This window comes from Desmodus rotundus, chromosome 9 (genome assembly GCF_022682495.2).
Source record: "Desmodus rotundus isolate HL8 chromosome 9, HLdesRot8A.1, whole genome shotgun sequence".
Lineage (NCBI taxonomy): Eukaryota > Metazoa > Chordata > Mammalia > Chiroptera > Phyllostomidae > Desmodus > Desmodus rotundus.
Genome location: NC_071395.1, coordinates 35093880 through 35113976, shown reverse-complemented (window position 1 = coordinate 35113976; position 20097 = coordinate 35093880). Strand labels below are relative to the sequence as shown.

Sequence of the window (20097 nt, the reverse complement as noted above, 5' to 3'; positions counted from 1 at the left end):
TGATTTTCATACTAGTGAGTTTTAGACATGCTCTTTTACTTCCACATGTAGAGGTTTTTCACATTTCTAATTAATTGCTGTCAAGAACTTCTTAGTGATAGCTAAAAACTGCTTTATATTCTACTCAGTTTTTTAAAAGTCTGTTAAAAGACTGTCTTTACCTCTTGAAAATTCTTAAGAGGTCGTATTGCAGCAGAACTCTAAAAGTTTTCCAGTCCTTAGTTATCTGCACTAATTGTGATGAGTCTGAAATGCCTGAATGAATTAACAAATAAGCCAAGAACCTCATTGAAGAGAGTATTTTCAATGACCTCTCCTTTCCCAGCCCCTAACTCTTTTTATCAGTATCAGTAATGAGTAGCAAAACTTGATGTCTTGATTTGTTTTCTTCTCAATATCTAGTAAAAATTCTAATATTCTAAACCCAGATTGGAGTAGAGGTGGTGGTGGTGAAGGAGCACAAATCCAAACAACTTCTGATAAATAGCTATTACTTAGAAATCTCGTCATGTATCTCATATATTTGTGGAATAGGTTTGGGGGTTGGTTTTAGAGACCACTTTCAAATCTTGGCTAATACAATGAATGCTATGACCTCTAGTAGATAATCCTGAATATTTCCTAGTCCATGCAGTCAGCCTTTGCAGAAACATCCAATCTGAAAGTGTTCAGATCGCAGCTTCCTTGTAGAGAAGAGTTGTAAAGAACGCAGTAACCTGGAACCAACAGAACCCTCCCTAACGTCCCCATGATTTCAGTACTTGCAACAGCTGTTTCTCTTCCTACACAGGAATCAGTCAGAGCCGGATCTCTCACTGGCTGTTGCAACAGGGGTCAGACCTGAGCGAGCAGAAGAAAAGGGCATTTTACCGATGGTATCAACTTGAGAAGACAAACCCTGGTAAATATAATTTGCATTTTTCATCGCATGTGAAATGAGACATACGTAATTAATTACTTTATTGAGTGCATGTTCTGCCTTGTCTTCACCGAGGTACAGTAGTTTCACATTTTACTGTCGTTCCTTTAAGCCAAAGAACACTCTTCACTGTAAAACACTCTTAACTGTAAAACCTAATTGTTCAAATTGTACAAATATTTAATATGGTGTCTAATATTATCTAGTCTTTTTCACTCCTTCCTCCAAGGCGCCTCTGTGTTTCCAGGCAATATGAGATATCCAACCGAAGTCTGAAAGACGGGTACTGGTTGTCAGTGGGTGATTTGCTTTTTCCTCAACTATAGGTACACACATAAGATTCTGTGTCTAGATTTTTTGTTTGTTTGGTAAATCTTGTTTTAGTTACTGGTATAAATTTATACTTTTATTTGTTCATGCTACACCAGAGTCAGTGATCTCTGCTAATGATTTTCTGTTTATAATTCTAATTACTTAAGTGATGAGTGTGTCTTTGGACTTAAGGGTGAAGCTGCCCTGATGACTTAGGGAATAGCAGTAGGTTGGACAGCAGAATAAAATCTTAGGAAAAAGATCACAGAAACTTTGTCTCTGAGGTTGCCAGGAATTGGCAAAGTCTATTGCAGGATATTTTTAACCAGTGGCGTATAAAAAAATCTGACGTTGTGCGACAGACTGTCTCACTCTACAGGCAACGCAGACTGGTGGCGGTGAGCCTGATCACAGGCTCACCTGGTGATTGAGCTGCCGTCCAATGCTGCAGCACCACAGCCTTTGCTTGCAGACTGCATTTCCGGTTGTAGGATTGCACGTTGAAGGCGCTTAGCTAGTAATAGCGTTGGCTCTCAGGTAGAAATAAATAATGTCATAGAGACATATTTTTGTGTGTGTCTATAGTGAGATACTTTTGCAAAGATCACATTTCTGACCTGAAAGCCCAGGCAGGCCGAAGCAGAAGAGACCATATGAACCTCTCTGCAGTGCAGTTTTTATCTGTCCCCCAACCCCAATTTCTGTTTTGAAATGTTTCGATGCACTTTCTGAGAAAAGTTGAAAGACCAACACAGTAAGCATCTGTTTACCCTCTTCTTAGAATCAATAATTGTTAACATTTTGCTGTATTTGCTTTATTCTATAAAATGAATAAATTGAAAACATATGTGTGTGCATGTACACACACTCTCTTCAGCACTCGTCTCCAAAAACGACAGTCACCTCCATACCACAGTTTCTGTTATCACATCTAAGAGAATTAATAATAATTCCTTAATATCATCAAATACCCAATCCATATTCACATTTCCCTCTTTGTTGTAAGAATGTCTTGTAGCTTTTTAAAAATTGAATAGTATCTGATTTAGGTTGACAAGTTGTAATCTGTTGTTGTCTTTTAAGACTCTTAGAATCGTGTATTATAGCGTGTCCCATATTTGGATGTTTAATTTTCTCTCAGTGTCAGTTAACTGGTTCCTCGATAGCCTTGTATTTCCTGTAAACTGGAAGTTAGGATTAGAGGCTCGATTAGATTCAGGTTAAACATTTTTGGCAAGAATACATCGTAGATTATTTAGGGAGGGTATGTACTGTTGGCTGCAATTTACTTTGAAATGCATCAGAGTAAAACGGATAGGGAGATGCAAGGGTTATAGGACAGAGTGTAGTAAAATATTAGATAGCATGAGTACAGATTTTTGCCATAAATTCTTTCACTGTGCTCTGTGTTTGAAAATTTTCAAAATAAAACATGGGGGCAAAATTCTTTGTAGGTAACGATTACCTTAATTTACCGCATGGCAAGAGGCACGTAATGGCAAGTTGTAGCATTATTCATATGCTAAATTTGATCACTTGTTAAGGTAGTTAAAGACCACCAGGCATTGTGTTTGCAGTTTATAAATAATCTACAGTGTGGTTTTGCCGCCGGTGGTCTTAGCATCCATTGATGTTGCTCATTCCAGTGGAGATTGCAAAATGGTAATAATTTAACCTAACATTTCTTCAGCGTTTGTTAGCTGGCAGTTTTTCTGCAAAGGAGTTTTATTTTAAAATATTTTTCTAATGATAATCTAGATACACCGTTCTCTCAAAATAATGACTCTCATTGCTACCATTAGTTAAATGTTCTAAAGCAGTACAGTTCAGTAGCAATATAAAGTAAATGACATGCGCAATTTTAAATAATCTAGTAACCACATTTTAAAAGGTGAGAAGAAATAGCTGAACTTAACATATTTTATTTAACAAATATGTATTATTATTCAACATTTAATCTTCTCCTTGTACTGATTCTTTCAACTACAACATGTATTTCACACTTAAAGCACCTATTTCCAATCAGCCACATTTCAGGTGCTATACACATGTGGCTGGTGGCTACCATATAGGACAGCACAGTCCTAAGACATGTCACAGTTGACGCAACACTTCAAAACTCAGCTCAGTGCAGTCTTCCCAAAGACACCACTTCTCCCATGATTCACAGCAGAGCACATCACAGGAAGAGGGACAAAAACTTGGCATTTGTCTGTTTAATAGAGCAGCTCAGGCTGGCTAATAGCAAGGGCTCAGCTAGGTAAATAAGGAACTTTGCTTAGGGGTTTCATGTGCCTGGTCACATTCCAGAAATTGGTTATTGGGAGAGCACTAAAAGGATTGTCAGGATGTTTCAAAATGAAGAATTTGGAGGGCAAACACTACTCATCTGTGTCAGGCCGTTACTTGTGTGTTTGGCATTAAGAACAGTGCCTAACGTATAATCTCATCACAGTTGGTGGGGCCAATTCCCACCTGGGATTTCAGGGCTGGGCTCCATTCCCAAGCAGGCACTCAGATCCCCAGGAAAATGCACTCACTAGAAATAGGAGGGGGGCCAAGCTACAGCATTTTTGCCGCTGATTTGATAGCACTGCCCATTGCAGAATACTACTGTTGGAATTCAGTTTTTAGCACTGGGAGATACTGTGTTCTTCTTAAGCTGGGTTTTTTTTTTTTTTTGAAGAAAAATAGTTTTATTTTTGCTTTTAATCTTATTTCCTAATGTCAATTTATCTTGGAACCAGAGCTAGGTCCACCCATCTTCAGGAAATTGGAGGGAGGTGGAACTAAGGCATTGAAATAGCAAAATGGGGAAGGACTAACATCGTTCATTTGCCTGTTCATTAGGGGCTTTTTTCTTTATAGAGATACTCCCTCCTTTTAAGAGTAAATTGCTCTAATCATATGCATTTGCTGTTCAGTAAAGTTGCATCACCAACCATCTCCTTTTTTTCTTTTTCTTTTCCTTTTCAATTTGAAAATCAAATCCATACTGGTTCTGAGTTCTCTCTAGTCAAGTTTTCTGTAGGACATAATTTAAACTGAGGATAATTTCATAATTCAGTTGGTAGTTTTCCTTGCATCAATAGTATTTGGATGTTAGCAATTAAAACTTAATTTTTTAAAGTTAGCTGATTCCTCTATTTTATTTGCATTTCAAACTTTATTATAAGAGCTAATGTGGTATGGAATTCTTTTAGATAAGTGCAGTTTTGTTTTGTGTACTTTAACTTAGAAACATTTTTTTATTTGTAAATTACAGTTGACAGAAAATACTAGTTTCAGATGTGTACACCCCAGTGATTAGACATTGTATAAGGAGCTGGTCATCCTAATAAATCTCGCACCTGACACCGTACATAGTTGTCAGAATAGTATTGACTGCATTCCCTCTGCTGTACTTCTCATCACCACGGCTATGCTGTTGCTACCTATTTGTAGTTCTTAATCCCTTCATCCCTTCACCCAACCTCCCAGCCCCCATCCTATCTGGCAACCACCAAAATGTTCTCTGTATCTGTTAGTCTGTTTCTGTTCTGCTTGTTCACTTATTTTTTTAGATTCAGTTGTTGATAGATATGTATTTATTGCCATTTTATTCAAATTTTTTATCTCCTCTCCTCTTCCTCCTCCCCCCCCCCATTTCTCCTTACTTTTCTCCTTTTCCTCTCTCCCTCCCTCCCTTTTGTACTTCCTTCTTCTTTCTTTTTCCATTTAATATTTCATATAATATTGGTTTGGTGATGATGAACTCCTGTAGCTTTTCTTGTCTGGGAAGCTCTTTTATATAGCCTTTCATTCTAAATGGTAGCTTTGCTGAGTAATCTCGCTTTTCATTACTTTGAATATTCCTTGCCCACCCCTCTGGCCTGCAAAGTTTCTGTTGAGAAATCAGCTGACAGTCTTTCAGAAGCTCCCTTGTAAGTAACTAACTGCTTTTCTCTTGCTGCGTCTAAGATTATCTCTTTGGCCCTGGCTAGTGTGGCTCAGTGGATTGAGTACCAGCCTACAAAGCAAAGGGTTGCTGGTTCGATTCCCAGTCAGGGTACATGCCTGGGTTGTGGGGTAGGTCCCCAGTAGGGGGTGAGCAGGAGGCAACCACACATCGATATTTTTCTCCCATTCTTTCTCCCTCCCTTCCCCTCTCTCTAAAAATAAGTAAATAGATAAATAAATAAAAGATTGTCTCTTTGTTTTTAACCTTTTACATTTTAATTATGATGTGTTTTGGTGTGGGCCTCTTTTGGTTTATCTTGTTTGGGACTCTCTGTGGTTCCTGGACTTGTATGTCCATTTTCTTTTTCTTTTTGGCATTTACAACATTTTGGGTTTTTTAATGTATTTTATTGATTATGCTATTACAGTTGTCCCATTTTCCCCCTATTATTACCCTCTGCCCTGCACACCCCTTCCCACCCACAGTCCCCCACTTTAGTTCATGTCCATGGGTCATACATATAAATTCTTTGACTTCTACATTTCCTATACTATTCTTACCCTCCCCCTGTCTATTTCTACCTACCGTTTATGCTACTTATTCTGTATATCTTTTCCCCCTCCCCCCCACTCCCCCACTGTTAACCCTCCATGTGAGCTCCATTTCTGTGATTCTATTCCTAGTTGTTTGCTTAGTTTGTTTTTATTTTTGTTATTTTTAGGTTCAGTTGTTAATACTTGTGAGGTTGTCATTTTACTGTTCATATTTTTTATCTTCTTTTTCTTAGATAAATCCCTTCAACATTTCATATAATATGGGCTCAGTGATGATGAACTCATTTAACTTGACCTTATCTGAGAAGCACTTTATCTGCCCTTCCATTCTAAATGAGAACTTTGCTGGATAGAGTAATCTGGGATGTAGGTCCTTGCCTTTCATGACTTGGAATACTTCTTTCCAGCCTCTTCTTGCCTGTAAGGTTTCTTTTGAGAAATCAGCTGATAGTCTAATGGGAACTCCTTTGTAGGTAACTGTCTCCTTTTCTCTTACTGCTTTTAAGATTCTCTCCTTCTGTTTAATCTTGGGTAGTGTCATTATGATGTGCCTTGGTGTGTGCTTCCTTGGGTCCAGCTTTTTTGGGACTCTCTGAGCTTCCTGGACTTCCTGGAAGTCTATTTCCTTTGCCAGACTGGGGAAGTTCTCCATTATTTTTTCAAATAAGTTTTCAATTTCTTGCTCTTCCTCTTTTCCTTCTTGCATCCCTATAATTCAGATGTTGGAACATTTCAAGTTGTCCTGGAGGTTCCTAAGCCTCTACTCAGTTTTTTGAATTCTTGTTTCTTCATTCTGTTCTGGTTGACTGTTTATTTCTTTCTTCTGCTCCAAACCATTGATCTGAGTCCCGGTTTCCTTCCCATCACTATTGGTTCCCTGTACATTTTCCTTTATTTCACTTTTCATAGCCTTCATTTTTTCCTCTATTTTGAGACCATACTCAACAATTCTGTGAGCATCCTGATTACCAGTATTTTGAACTGTGCATCTGATAGGGTGTTTATCTCTTCATTGCTTAGTTGTATTTTTTCTGGAGCTTTGATCTGTTCTTTCATTTGGGCTATTTTTTTGTCTCAGCAACCCTAGGAAGTTACACCTCTTAGGTAGTAAGGGGTGGAGCCTTAGGTATTGGCCAGGGCGGGGCAACCCACCTCATTGTGTTGCCACACTATATGTGGAGGAGGGGCCAAGAGAGAACAATGCAACTTGTTCAGCTCTCTGCTGGCTCTCAGTCACTTCCTCTGCTACCCACAAGCAAATTGGGCCCTTCTGGTGCTGATTCCTGGGTGGGTGGGTTTGTGTACATTCTAGAACCCTGTGGGTCTCTCCAACGAACTCTCCTGTGAGGCTGGGAGTTTCTCCCACTGCCTGAACTCCCACTGGTGTTTTCAGTCGGAGGTTTGAGGCTTCATTTCCTGGGCTGGAACTCTGGGTTGCACAGTCTGTCTTACTCCCCAATTGTTCCTCCCAATTTATCTGCATGCAAATGTGGGACCACCCTGTCTGCCAACCAGTGGCTTTGCCTGCCCCGGTCCTCCAGCTGCCACCTTGCCGAGAGTCCTCTCCACCCCAGCTGCCCATCTCCACCCCTCCTACCAGTCTGGATGAATGTTTCTTCTTTAACTCCTTTCTTGTCAGACTTCCATGCAATTTGATTTTCTGTCAGTTCTGGTTGTTTTTTGTTTTTAAATGTGTTGCTGTCCTTCTTTTGGTTGTGTGAGGAGGCACAGTGTGTCTACCTATGCCTCCATCTTGGCCAGAAGTCTGTATGTCCATGTTCTTGACTGGGTTAGGGAAATTTCCTGTCATTTTTTTAATAGATTTTTAATTTCTTTCTCTCTTCTTCTGGCACTCCCCATGATACAAATGTTGGTATACTTGAAGTTGTCCCCAAAATCTTCATTTTTTTTGGATTTTTTTCCTTTTGGGTGTTTTTTGCTTCCTTGTATTCCAAATTGCTGATTTGATTCTTGGCTTTTTCTACTCTACTGTGGATTCCCTATAAATTATTTTTTATTTCAGTTAGTGTATTCTTCATTTCTTACTGATTCTTTTTTATGGTCTCATGTCCTTTTTTATGCTGTTGAAGTTCTCTCTGAGTTCATCTACTCTTCCCCTAAGTTCATTGAGCATCCTTATAACCAGTGTTTTGAACTCTGCATCTAGTATATTGCTTGTCTCTGTTGTGATTGTTTTTTCTGGCATTTGGTTCTGTTCTGTATTCGGGGCATGTTTCTTTGTCTCCTTATTTTTGGCAGCCACCCTGTATTTGTTTCTGTATATTATGTAGAGCTGCTACATCACTTAGGCCACTATATTAGTGGCCTAATATAGTAGGTGTCCTATTGGGTCTAGTGGCACAGCCTTCCTGTTCACCTGAGCTGGGACTCCAGGTGTATCCTCTCCCCACTTCCCATGTGGGCTGTGTACACCCTCCTGTTGTAGTTGAGCCTTGATTGCTATTGGTATGTCAGTGGGAGAGTTTACCCCAAGGCCCATCAGCTGCTAGGACTGGCTGTGTCCACTGTGGAGGATCAGCTGTGGAGGTGCTCACTGCACAGAGCGGGACTTCAGCAGGGCTCTGGTGCCTGCTGAGTCTGCCCTTTGAGTGTGTCAGTTGTGGAGATGGTGGGGTGATTCTTTCATATGGCCTGAAGCTGTCCACTGGATATGTTGGCTCTGGGGCCTCCTAGGAGGTATAGGTCAAGTTGAGCCACTGCCTGTGTTCTGCCCAGAGCCACCTGGCATGAGTGATCTGTAGATGGCTGCTACTAGTGCTGCGTTTGGAGGTGCCCAGTAGAAGCCAAGCTGTGAGCCAAGGCCGGCTGCTGCTAGTGTTAGGCCTGGGGCTACTGAGCAAGAGGTATGGGACACACTGAGGCCAGATGCTGCTTGTTTAAGAGATTTTAGGAAAGTCTGAAGCATGAGCCAAGACAGGCCATTCATATGGAAAAGGCACTGGAAACAGCTTGGGTGGGCCCGTGAGCTGGTGGAGGGGAGTCTCAGGAAATTTCCAGGGTGGCGTGAAGAGTATGATTCAGGTTAATGGAGTCTCAGATATGGCGCCTATCTGCCGGTTTGGTGAGGGGAGGAGGGTCTCAGAAAAGGAACAATGGTCTTTGCCAGCACTTCTGTCTGAGAGAAGGCTGTTCCTCCAGCTCTTGCCCTGATGACTGACACTTCAAGTCCCTGGTGGCTTTTGAGGTGTTGCCCACTGGAGCTCAGAGGGAGTGAGTCTGAACAAGTTCATGCATAGGCCCTTTAGGAGGAATGCCTGGGACTCCAGAAGCCTTCAGTCTCCCTCTGCCACAATCCCCGCTGGTTTGTACAGCCAGAAGCTATGGGGGCTGCTCTTCCCTGCACTAGAACCTTGGGCTGGGGCACCTGATGTGGGCCTGGGACCCCTCGCTCCTCAGGAGGGACTTCTGCAGTCAAGATAGCCCTCCCTATTTTTACCTGCTACATGGGACCTAACCCATTCCAGGTCTCCACGCCTCCTACCAGTCTCGATGTGGCTTCTACTTTATATCTTTAGTTGTGAGACTACTGTTGGTCTAGATTTCAGGCAATTCTGACTGATGGTGGTTCTGTAGTTTATTCGTATTTTTGATGTAGTTGTGGGAGGATGTGAGTACCCGCATTTACCTGTGCTGCCATCTTGACCAAAAGCCTTGGATTTTAACTTCTGATTTTAGCTGAAGTATTACATTATTTCTTGTTATTCCTTGGACACTTTGAAACTACTATTTTTTTGGATAAGATGAACTAAAATTGTATTAGCATCTAATAGCTTACCATCTACTGTATTGTTAGTAGTTGCTTATAATACATCAGAATCTACTCTGCATGTCATTGCAGAGATGATTGGAACCCACCTAAATGTCCCTACTTAAAAACTGGTTACCTAAATTACTGTGGGGGCTATATAGCTATTTTTTTTCAAAGAGTTGGCTTTATATGTGGTAATATTAAATTCATAAGTGAATAACATAAGACACAAAATATGAATCTAGCATATTGCCATTTCCGTAGGGACGCAAACACACAAACACACATGTATACTGAGGTAAACAGAGAACATCTCTGGAAGGCCGTATTAGGAATTGATGAGTGGCTCTGTGGAGGGGACCTGAGAGTTATTAACAAATAACCTTTTGTGTCTTTCTAAATTTTGCACCATGTATTTGTACTGTATATTCAAAAAATAAGTATAAGGTATAATGAAAAAGGAAGGAGGGAGGCGAAAAAAATTAGTCTGCCTTGTTAACAGCTTTCAGGGTACGAAAAACCGAGACCCTAAGTTCACATAGTACAGACCTGCTTTTGAGAGGCTGTAAGGTAAAAAATATCACTAATTTTTATTAGTAGGTAGTTCTTTTATTTCATAAATTTTTCTTTGTCCAGGATAGAGAGATCATAAAAAGAAATATAAATGGTACCATACCTTTGCATAAATTCTGAGAAAAAAATTCAAATTTAAGGAAAAACCACAAAATGAAAAAATACTTTGTTTACATAAATTTAAGGATTTTAAAAACAAAAAAATGTTTGAACATTGTCTATTCCTGGCCTTAGAATTTTTTTTCTGTATACCATGATTAAAGTTCTTCTCTTTTTTCAACCTTTTCACTCTGGGTCCATTTGGAAAAGGATTTTTGGTGGTGGTGGGTTTTTTTGTTGTTGTTCTTGTTCTCTTTAAGTGGACTCAGCAAGAAAAATAATAGAATGGCTATTTAGGTTATTTTTACTGATAATCCAATATATACAGATGTAGTGTAATTCTGTGATAAACGGAACCATCATCAGAATTTCCCAGCATAACCCAAAGCTTGCCAAGGCATATGAATAAAATAGTGTGATGGAAAGTGATCACAAACATTTTATCTTGTTTCTCATGAAAACATTTACAAGAAAATGCCTATTTTTTAAAAAAGGAGTGAGTACTAAATTCAGCATGGTTGACATCAGAAGCTCCTTTATTTAATCAAATTAAGCCCCACAGTCTCTTCCCTTGTCTAATTTAAACGTTACTATAGCAGACAGGATTTGCTGAGTTCTTCTTGGCTCATGGCACAGGTTCTGCATATTTTTAAACTAAACAATTAAATAAAGTTTGCCAAGAGGCTTATTCAGCAAGCACATGAAGTAAATTTGGAGAAAAGAAGTATTACCCTCCTCCCCTCACTGCTGCAGAGCGTCAGAGCCTCAAGGAAATCACGTGTGTGACGTGGGGTCAAGTTAAGAAATTACTTTTGGAGAAGCTAGTTTCTGTGAACGGAGTCTTAATGGCATGCTTGCAGTCATGCTGTTAATAGCTGATCGATGAAGGCTCACCCGGAAGTTACCCTCCTAAGGCCCACCTAGAAACATTCCTGATAAGAAATTACATATACAAAGAATACATTTATCAAAATTTTAAAATCTGTCAGCAAATTACGAAGAAGGTTTTTCTGTGTGGTTTTGTTTTTTTTTGTTTTTTTTTGCCTTTTAGTTTGCTAGATAAATGTGCAATATTTTGTCTTAATGGGAGCCCAAATATAATATGGGGAAAAAATGTTTCTGTGAAGAAAATAGGTAACATACTTCCCCTAAGGAAAAACCAAAAAGTTGGTTGTTTTAAAACCCCAGAACTCCTATATATTATTTCAGAGGAGTTTAAAGTCTTACATACATTGTTCCTGCGATCTAGTATCTTTGTACTTTTCTGTCAAAGTCAATAATTTTGAACTCCTTCTGGGGCTGTTCATTGCTTTCTATCTATTTTGACCAAAGCAAGATGAACCAAGTTTTCTAGAACAAATCTCTGTTTATTAGAGTTTTTCCAGAGTACTTCTTATGCTATTTTTCAATACTGCTACATTGAAAAAAGAAAAAGAAGGGAAAAACCCTCAAAAGTAAATGGGTAATACTATGTTTCAAATGAAGTATGTTTACAGGTTTGAAATTATTCAGAATTTCCACTTTTTGTGCATAAATTACCTTGATTTCTTTTAAAGTATCCAGCCACTACTCACTTCTCTCTCTCCTTTTTTTCCTCCTTCTTCTTCTCCCCTTTCTTTTCTTTCCTGACAAGTTTTATTTCATCCAATTTTTAATAAAACATCTGAACAACAGAGAGTATTATAAAAAAGCATAGTTATATTACCAATTAACCCCAATACAAAGAAATAACCATTGTTATCATTTGGCTTATTTCCTTCAACCTCACGATTGAGCCAAGCTTTTTGTATTCTTGGTTTCCTTTGTACCCATTTACCACTCTACTTAACTAAGAAAGCATGCTATACATATAGACGCGGCCTACTGTAATTCTTGAAATTCACTCGTCCTCCACCCACTGAAGCCCTGAAGTTCTCTGTTCTCTATTCTTTTATCAGAGCCAGGACTTGGATGAGAGGACCTACTGCCTTACCCAGCCCGTTTCTACCTCTGTCTTGATCAACCATGATATTAGCTTGGCTCTGTTTCAGACCTTTTATCATGGCTACCGAACAAAATTTATGTTCCAGATAGATTCCAGCACCCTCGTCAGGCTGTAATTCCTGTTCGCATTCAGAAAAGCACCAAAACAAAGATTGTTAAACTCTCCAGCCTCCCTAGTTCCTTCCCATGACTAAACTTTGTTAACTTTGAATTAGGCCCAGACAGAATTGCCAAGTTCCTTGGTAGAATGGAACCCTCTTTCTTGCACTGTCAGTTTAGAGTTTCATAGTAGGTGGGCCAGAAATTTTTTAAACCAGGGATCAGCAGCAAACTTTCTGTAAAAGACCAGATAGTAAATTTTTAAGTTTTGTGGGCTATGTGGTCTCTGTCACAGCTACACAACTCTGCCATTGTAATGCAAAAAAAAAAAAGAAAGAAAATATGTACGTGAATGAGTATGGCTATGTTCAAATAAAACTTCTATTGATTTTAGAGAGGAAGGGGAAGACAGAGAGAGAAAGAGAGAAACATTGATTTTTGTTGTTCCTCTTATCCATGCATTCAGCCAGAGCTCAAGTAAAACTTTATTTAAACTATGGCAACATACCATAGTTTGCCGTATGTTTTAAGTCATAAATTTTTATTTATTGATTTTTTTTAGAGAGAGAGAGAAACATTGATTCATTGTTCCACTTATTTATGCATCTGTTGGTTGATTCTTCTATGGGTTGATTGCTGTATGTGCCCTGAACCTGGGATCGAACCCACAACCGTGGCTCGTTGGGACGACACTCCAACCAGCTGAGCTGCCGGCCAGGGCTGGAAAAGAGATGGGTTTTAAGCTTTGATTCAAAAAATGACACAGATAAAAGACAAAAGACAACCTGAAAAAAGAGACATTTTAAAATAATTAATGATTTTTTAAGGAAGAGTTTTCGTTTCTTTGGATTTTCATTTTGGTCAAATAATTTTTTATTTTTAAAAATATATAAATATCAAATGTATTAGGCCTTCAAGTTTCAGTGGAGGGGCAAAAGTTTATTGTTGATTTTATGATACATTTATCATATTGGTTTTAATAAATAAGTATTTGCTAAAAAATACCGTGTTTATTTCAGGGGCTACGCTAAGTATGAGACCGGCCCCTATTCCAATAGAAGACCCCGAATGGAGACAAACGCCTCCCCCAGTCTCTGCTACATCGGGCACCTTCCGACTACGGCGAGGGAGTCGGTTCACCTGGAGAAAGGAGTGCCTGGCTGTCATGGAAAGGTACACGTCTCCTTTTCCTGTGAGCAGTCTTCCAAAGAGAGACACTTAGGATAGATTAGGACACTTTTCATGTCAAACAAGTAATTTAGGATCTAGGTTCTAGCTCTAAAAGTATTTATGAGTATTATAGATGCTTTATTATTGAAATAACACGTTCTTACCATTGAGAATTCATAAAACTGGAGTTAACATCTCTCAATATAATTTAGTAATGTCCTCAGTAATTTAAGAAACTTTAAAGAATTTTTTTTAACAACTAATAGTCAGTTTATTAAAAAGGTTGATTTAAGTGCCTGCCATGGTGATCCAGCCTTGACTCCTGGCTCAATACCGATGGAAGGAATCTGCTTAACAGTCTCAGAAGGTCCATGTGCGTCAATGGGTTGTCCATGGATCTGCATCTGAAACAGATCCCAGGTTGCAGAACCCTCCGCACAGGGAGTTTTTCCTGCACTGGTGCTCAGGGTCTTGGTAGGCATCCGAACTGGCCCTTTCACCTTGAGATTCTTTCCTTTGTTCCTCTGATCAAGTCAGCACACACCTTCCCTAAGGACTTCACACTGCAGCTGGCTAGAGTAACTGCGGTTCGGAGAACTGCCACCTCTGCTTCCACCGGCGTCTCTGTGGAATCTCTAAGCCATGCCTGCGGCATGGCCTCCTAAGGACTTGCTGCTCCTCGGTGAGAGCAAACAGCGGTGAGTCAGGAGTAGGAGCGGCCGATGGAGCTCAGTTGTAGCTATGACCGTGTCTTTCTCAAAGAGCAAGGAGAATTTTTTTAAGTTCAAATCTTCATATTATATTTCAAGAAAACTCTTTGATATTTTAAGTTCAACAAAATAATTGAATGATTATGTAGGAGGCCACTGAGAAATTATTTTAATGTAAAAAATTTTTCAGTTATATACAGTATTATATTAGTTTCAGGTGTACAACATAGTGGTTAGAGTTTTATGTAACTTACAAAGTGATCCCCCAAAAGTCTGACACCGTATACAGTTATTATTACAGTAATACTGACTTGTGTTTCCTGTACTGTGCTTCACCATCCCTGTGTCTGCTTGTATATAGCAATTTGTACTTCTTATTCCCTTTGCCGTTGTCGCTTATCTCACAACCCCCCTCTCGTCTGGCAACCATCAGTTTGTTTACTGAATCAGTGGGTTTCTGTTTTGTTTGCTTATTTTGGTTTTTAGATTTCACATATAAGTAAAATCATATGGTGTTTGTCTTTCTCTGTCTACTTACTGCATTTAGTATAATACTTTCTTGGTCCATCCAAGTTGTTGCAAATGGCAAGATTTCATTCTTTTTATGGCTGGGTAATATCCCATTGCATATATGTTCCACTTTTACTTTACCCATTCAAATGTCCATGGACACTTAGTTGCTTCCCTGTCTTGGCTATTGTAAATGATGCTGCAATGAACATGGGGTGCACATATTTTTTTAAGTTAGTGTTTTGGTCTTCAGATAAATACTCAAAAGTGGAACTGCTGGGTCATATGGTAGTTTCATTAAAGTTTTTGAGGACCTCCATACTGTTTTTGGTAGTGGCTGCACCAATTTACAATCCCACCAACAGTGCACGAGGGTTCCCTTTTCTCCACACTTCTCGACAACACTTGTTTGTTGATTTATTGATGATAACCATTGTGACAGGTGTCAGGTGCTATTTTATATTGGTTTTAATTTACATTTCCCTGATGATTAGTGATGTTGAGCATCTTTTCATATGTCTATTGACCATCTGTATGTCCTGATGGGAGAAGACAGGTCTATTCAGGTCTTCTGCTAATTTTTTAATTGGATTGTTCATTTTTTGGTGTTAAGTTGTATGACTTCCTTATCAATTTTGGATATTAACCCCTCATTGGAGGTATCATTGGCAAGTGTCTTCTTCCAGTCAGTAAGTTTTTTGTTTTGCTGATGGTTTCCTTTGCTATACAAAAACTCCTTAGTTTAATGTAGTCCCATTTGTTCATTTTTCTATTTCTCTTGCTCAAGGAAACATATCCAAAAAAAATTTACTAAGAGCGATGTCAAAGGGTTTACTGCCTAGGTTTTCCTCTAGTTTTGTGGTTTCAGATCTTACACTTAAGTCTTTAATCCATTTTGAGTTTAAGAAAATGACCAGTTTCATTCTTTTGCATGTATTTGTCCAGTTTTCCCAACACCATTTATTGAAGAGACTGTCTTTACCCCCTTGTATTCAATATATTGTTGCCTCCTTTGTCATAGATATAGGCATGGGTTTATTTTGGGGCTCTCTGTTCTCTTCCATTGATTTTTGGGTCTGTTTTAAATGTCAGTGCCATGCTGTTTTGGTTATTATAACCTTGTAGTATAGTTTGATAACAGGTAGCATGATACCTCCAATTTTGTCCTACTTTCTCAAGATTGCTTTGGTTTTTTGGAGTCTTTGTGGTTTTATATGAATTTTTGGATTGTTTTAGTTCTGCAAAAAATGCCATTGGTCTTTTGATAAGGATTGCATTGAATCTGTAGATTGGTTTGTGTAATATGGAAATTTTAACAGTAGTAATTCTTCTACTTCATAAGCACAATATATCCTTCCATTTATTTGTATCTTCTTTCATTTCTTTCTTCAGTGTCTCACACATTTTCACATACAGGTCTTTTACCTCCTTGGTTAGGTTTATTCCTAGGGATTTTATTCTTTTTGATGCAACTGTAAATGGGATTGTTTTCTTAAATTCTCTTTCTGATAGCTTGTTGTTGATAAAAATGCAACAAATTTCTGAATATTAATGTGTCCTGCTACTTTACTGAATTTGTTTATCAGTTTGAATAGTGTTTTGGTAAAATCTGTAGGGTTCTCTATATATAGTGTCATGTAATCTACAAATGATGACAGTTTGCCTTCTTCCTTTCCAATTTGCATATCTTTTATTTTTTTCTTTTTGTTTGAGTACTGTGGAGCCTTTCAACACTACATTGAATAAAAGTGTTGAAAGTGGATAGTGCTATCTTGTTCCTGACCTTAAACAAAAAGCTTTCAAATTTTCCTTCTAGAGTATGATGTTAGCTGTGGGTTTGTGATATGTTGCTTTATTATGTTGAGGTATGCTCCCTGTGTCCCCACTCTGCTGAGAGTTTTTAATCATAAATGGGTGTTGGGTTTTGTCAAATGCTTTCTTTTCTGCATCTCTTGGTATGATCATATTATTTTATCTTTCATTTTGTTCATGTGTTGTAGCAGGTTAATTGATTTGTGGGTATAGAGTCAACCTTGCATCTGGGAGTAAATCCCACTTAATCATGGTGTATGATCTTTTTAATGTATTGCTATATTCAGTTTGCTCATATTTTGTTGAGGCTCTTTGCATCTATGCTCGTCAAGGGTATTGGCCAATAATTTACTTTCATCTGGTTTTGGTGTCAGGGCAACACTGGGAGGTGAGATTGAACTTTTCTTTGGTAAGCCTAAGTGTGCTTAGTCTCAAAGGTCAGAAATACTGTGTTGTTACTTTGATTTGGTAGTTAACCGTCTAACTATAGCACCAGGACCTGATCCATGGTAGATACTCTGTGCTTTTTAAAGTTCAGTTGACTTTGGATTCAGTTTTCACATATGAAATGGTTTAAATTAATTAAATATGATTACAAAGTATTCAGTATATTTAGGGTGGATCTAAAGTAGAATTATCCTTTTAGTCTCCTACTTACATGTTTGTAGAATTTTGTTTTGATGGAGACTTTTATATGCAATAAGGTAATAATTTTCTGTTACATAAGTATTTACTTCCGAAGATTAAATGAGGAGGAAAAGAATATATTAAGCAGAGGTAAAAACACATGGGTTTTCATATGGACATTTCTCAATACTTTCAGTAATAAAAAAAGAATGAAATTGAATGTGTAAAACTAGGTTTAACTTCTAAGCTGATATAGAATAGATATTTACATTGAGAAAGCTTCACGTTTTGGGTTTTTTTCTTTCCAATTATCTAATCTGACCAGTTGAATGACATGTTGGAAAGAGCATTTGACTCAGTCAGAAGACCTAAAACCTGGTCTTGGCTTTGCTATTAACCCAGCTCTGTAACTTTGTACAGGTTATAAACTCTGAGCTGTAGCTTCCCTATCCTATAAAGTGAAGTTTTTCAATAGCCAGTAGCAAATTATATGTCATGTAGTCCTTTGGCCATCTCTCTTCCTGCCTAGTTCCTGATTATTTCCCAGCTTATTAACATTGACACCTGAAAGAGAAAGAGATTTAAAATGCTGGTGTTCAGGCCATGTGTCTGTGCTTGTGATAACTTTAAATGAAAAGGTTGCTTAAGGAAAAGGTTGGATCCAGTAGCCCAAATGAGACTGTAGGTTATCATTGATGTCATCATCTATTCCTTTCCTCACTCTTTTTATTACAGATAAAGAGTAGAAGCCATTTATTGAATAAAATGAATCCTTATATCCTTGATAAAGTGAAATAATGAGATATATTGTCCTAGAGAATTGACATTTACAATCTGATTTTTCTCAAGAAATCTTGATTCCTTTAAAAATTTTCTTCAGAACTTACCATGTAACAGACATGAAATTAAATAATAATGTTGAACTGATTTGCAGTGTTGTACATTTTTCTCTGTGTAGCAAAATAAGCTTTGGTATTAGTTTCTAGTTGCTATAAGTTCTAATTGTGCTACTGCCTCATTTAATTTAATTTTTTTGTGAAGATACCTATATACATTAATCACATAATGTCAGTGTGAGGAAGGATTAATTTAAAACTTGATAACATTAATAGTGATAGGTAATATTCCTAGTGCATTTTAAGACTTGAATGTCCAAGGCTTTGCAGTTCCTTTTATTTTTTTACAAGGGAACAAGAACTAGCCACAGTATCACAGTGATTCAGTTTCAGTTAAAAAGACACCGAGCACGTACCCTGTGTAAGGCTCCCATTTAATATTAATTTTCACTTTTTAACCCTAGTTTTTATTAAGTGTCTTTAATCCAGGAATTGGTTAACTTTGGTTTAATTTTATCTTGCCTGGCACAACCAGGAAGAAAGTGTGTGGTTTATTCCAGTAGTTGTAAAAAGCCTTTCAGAGTATTAATAGCAATAGTAGAAGGTCACAGTATGATTTTTAACAGTGAAAATGGAACTCTTATTTATTTTTATTTACTAATATTTGTGGGGGGAGGGCATTGATTGTCCCACTTACTTATGCATTCATTGGTTGTTTCTCGTATGTGCCCTGACCAGGGATCAAATCCCCAACCTTGGCATGTTGGGATAACACTCTTAACCAACTGAGCTACCCAGCCAGGGCAGAACTTTATATTTTCGAACGTGGAGTGTGAATTCCCTAGCCTCAGAGCACTGCACGGCATTTTTTCCCAGGCCGAATGGGTGAATACATATGCACAGACTGCAAAGGCAGCAAAGTCCTAGCCTTACATACATGGGTGTAAGTCAAAAATTACTCTGTTCTTCATACTATACACCAAGGTAAATTTCAAATAAATTTTAAAAAATCCATATAAATAATAGAAGAAAGCATTGGTGATTCCTTTATATCCTGGAGATGGAGAAATTTTTCCTAACACTGACTCAGAAATCCAAGCAATAAGGGAAAAGATTGACTAATTTCATTTTGTAAATTAAAAGAAAAACTTTGTGGAGGAGGGGCGTGAGCAAAGTAAGAGTGGGGGGTGAGGGGGGAGGAAGGAAGGAAGGAAGGAAATTCAAATTAAAATTATACTGAGATGCCATGCTTTTCCTGTCACAATGACAGAAATCTAAAAGTTCCACAGCCTTTCTTATCTAGGCTGTAGAGAAATGGGCACTCTCATACACTGCTTGTGAGGATGCAAAGTGGCACGGCTTTGCGGGGAGGAATCTGACAATATCAGAGAAAATTACCCATGAGCTTGCCCTTACCTCAGCATTTCTTCATCTAGAAAATCATCCCAAAGATACACTGGCATACTTTGAAAAGGTGGCAGCCCTGTCTGTAATAATGTAGAAGGAGTAAAGTGAGCCCATTTGTGTATTGGTAGGTGAGTAAACTGTAGCACCTTCAGGTCACATGCTGGGTGTCTAGACTCACATAATGGAACGCTATGCAGCTGGAAAAAGCAATGAGTTTTTCCAGTCTCTAAGTAAAAACAATATTGTGACCTTCTGTGCCATTGCTGTGTTTAATGTTTTGCAAGGCTTTTTTATTGCATTTTTGCAACTTGGAAAATGAGTAATTCTCTATATACATTGATCTCCAGGATGTAATGTTATTTTCAAAAGCAGTGTCAATTGTATAAAGGAGGCTGTTTTAATGTACTTACGTATTTGCTTATAATTTATTTTAAAATGAAGGGAAAAACTGTGAAATAAATAATGTGTTTACCAATAGAAGAGCAAAAACAGGGGACAAGGATAGAAGCTAGACTTCTGAATATACCTTGTTTTGACATTGTAGTGTAAATATTTTATATAATTATAAAACAAAATTAAATTGAAATAAGTGGAAGGGATACCTAAAAAATAACTAAAATGAAAAAAACCTATGTATAAGTTGGTGACTTCAACTCTCAGAAACTATATCAAGTAACTTTATAATACACTATTTTGACTATGCTTCCCAGCCTAGAAATAAGAACTACAACAAAATTTTATACTGTTTTTAGTAATTTTGTTAATATTTTTATTCAG

General features: G+C 38.0%; 1 protein-coding gene across 13 annotated transcripts in view; it reads left to right on the top strand.

Annotated features, from left to right (window-relative positions):
• HMBOX1 (homeobox containing 1) overlaps positions 1 to 20097 on the top strand; it is a 172270-nt gene that overhangs the window by 107447 nt on the left and 44726 nt on the right. For all 13 annotated transcript variants that reach the window (XR_008425189.2, XM_053911774.2, XM_045202563.3 and 10 more), the window contains 2 exons: positions 791 to 901; positions 13268 to 13421. Coding sequence is in view for 12 of the 13 variants with exons in the window: in XM_053911774.2 (XP_053767749.1) it covers positions 791 to 901; positions 13268 to 13421 (265 nt within the window). In the remaining variant the exon portion in view is untranslated. The remainder of the gene's footprint in view (positions 1 to 790; positions 902 to 13267; positions 13422 to 20097) is intronic.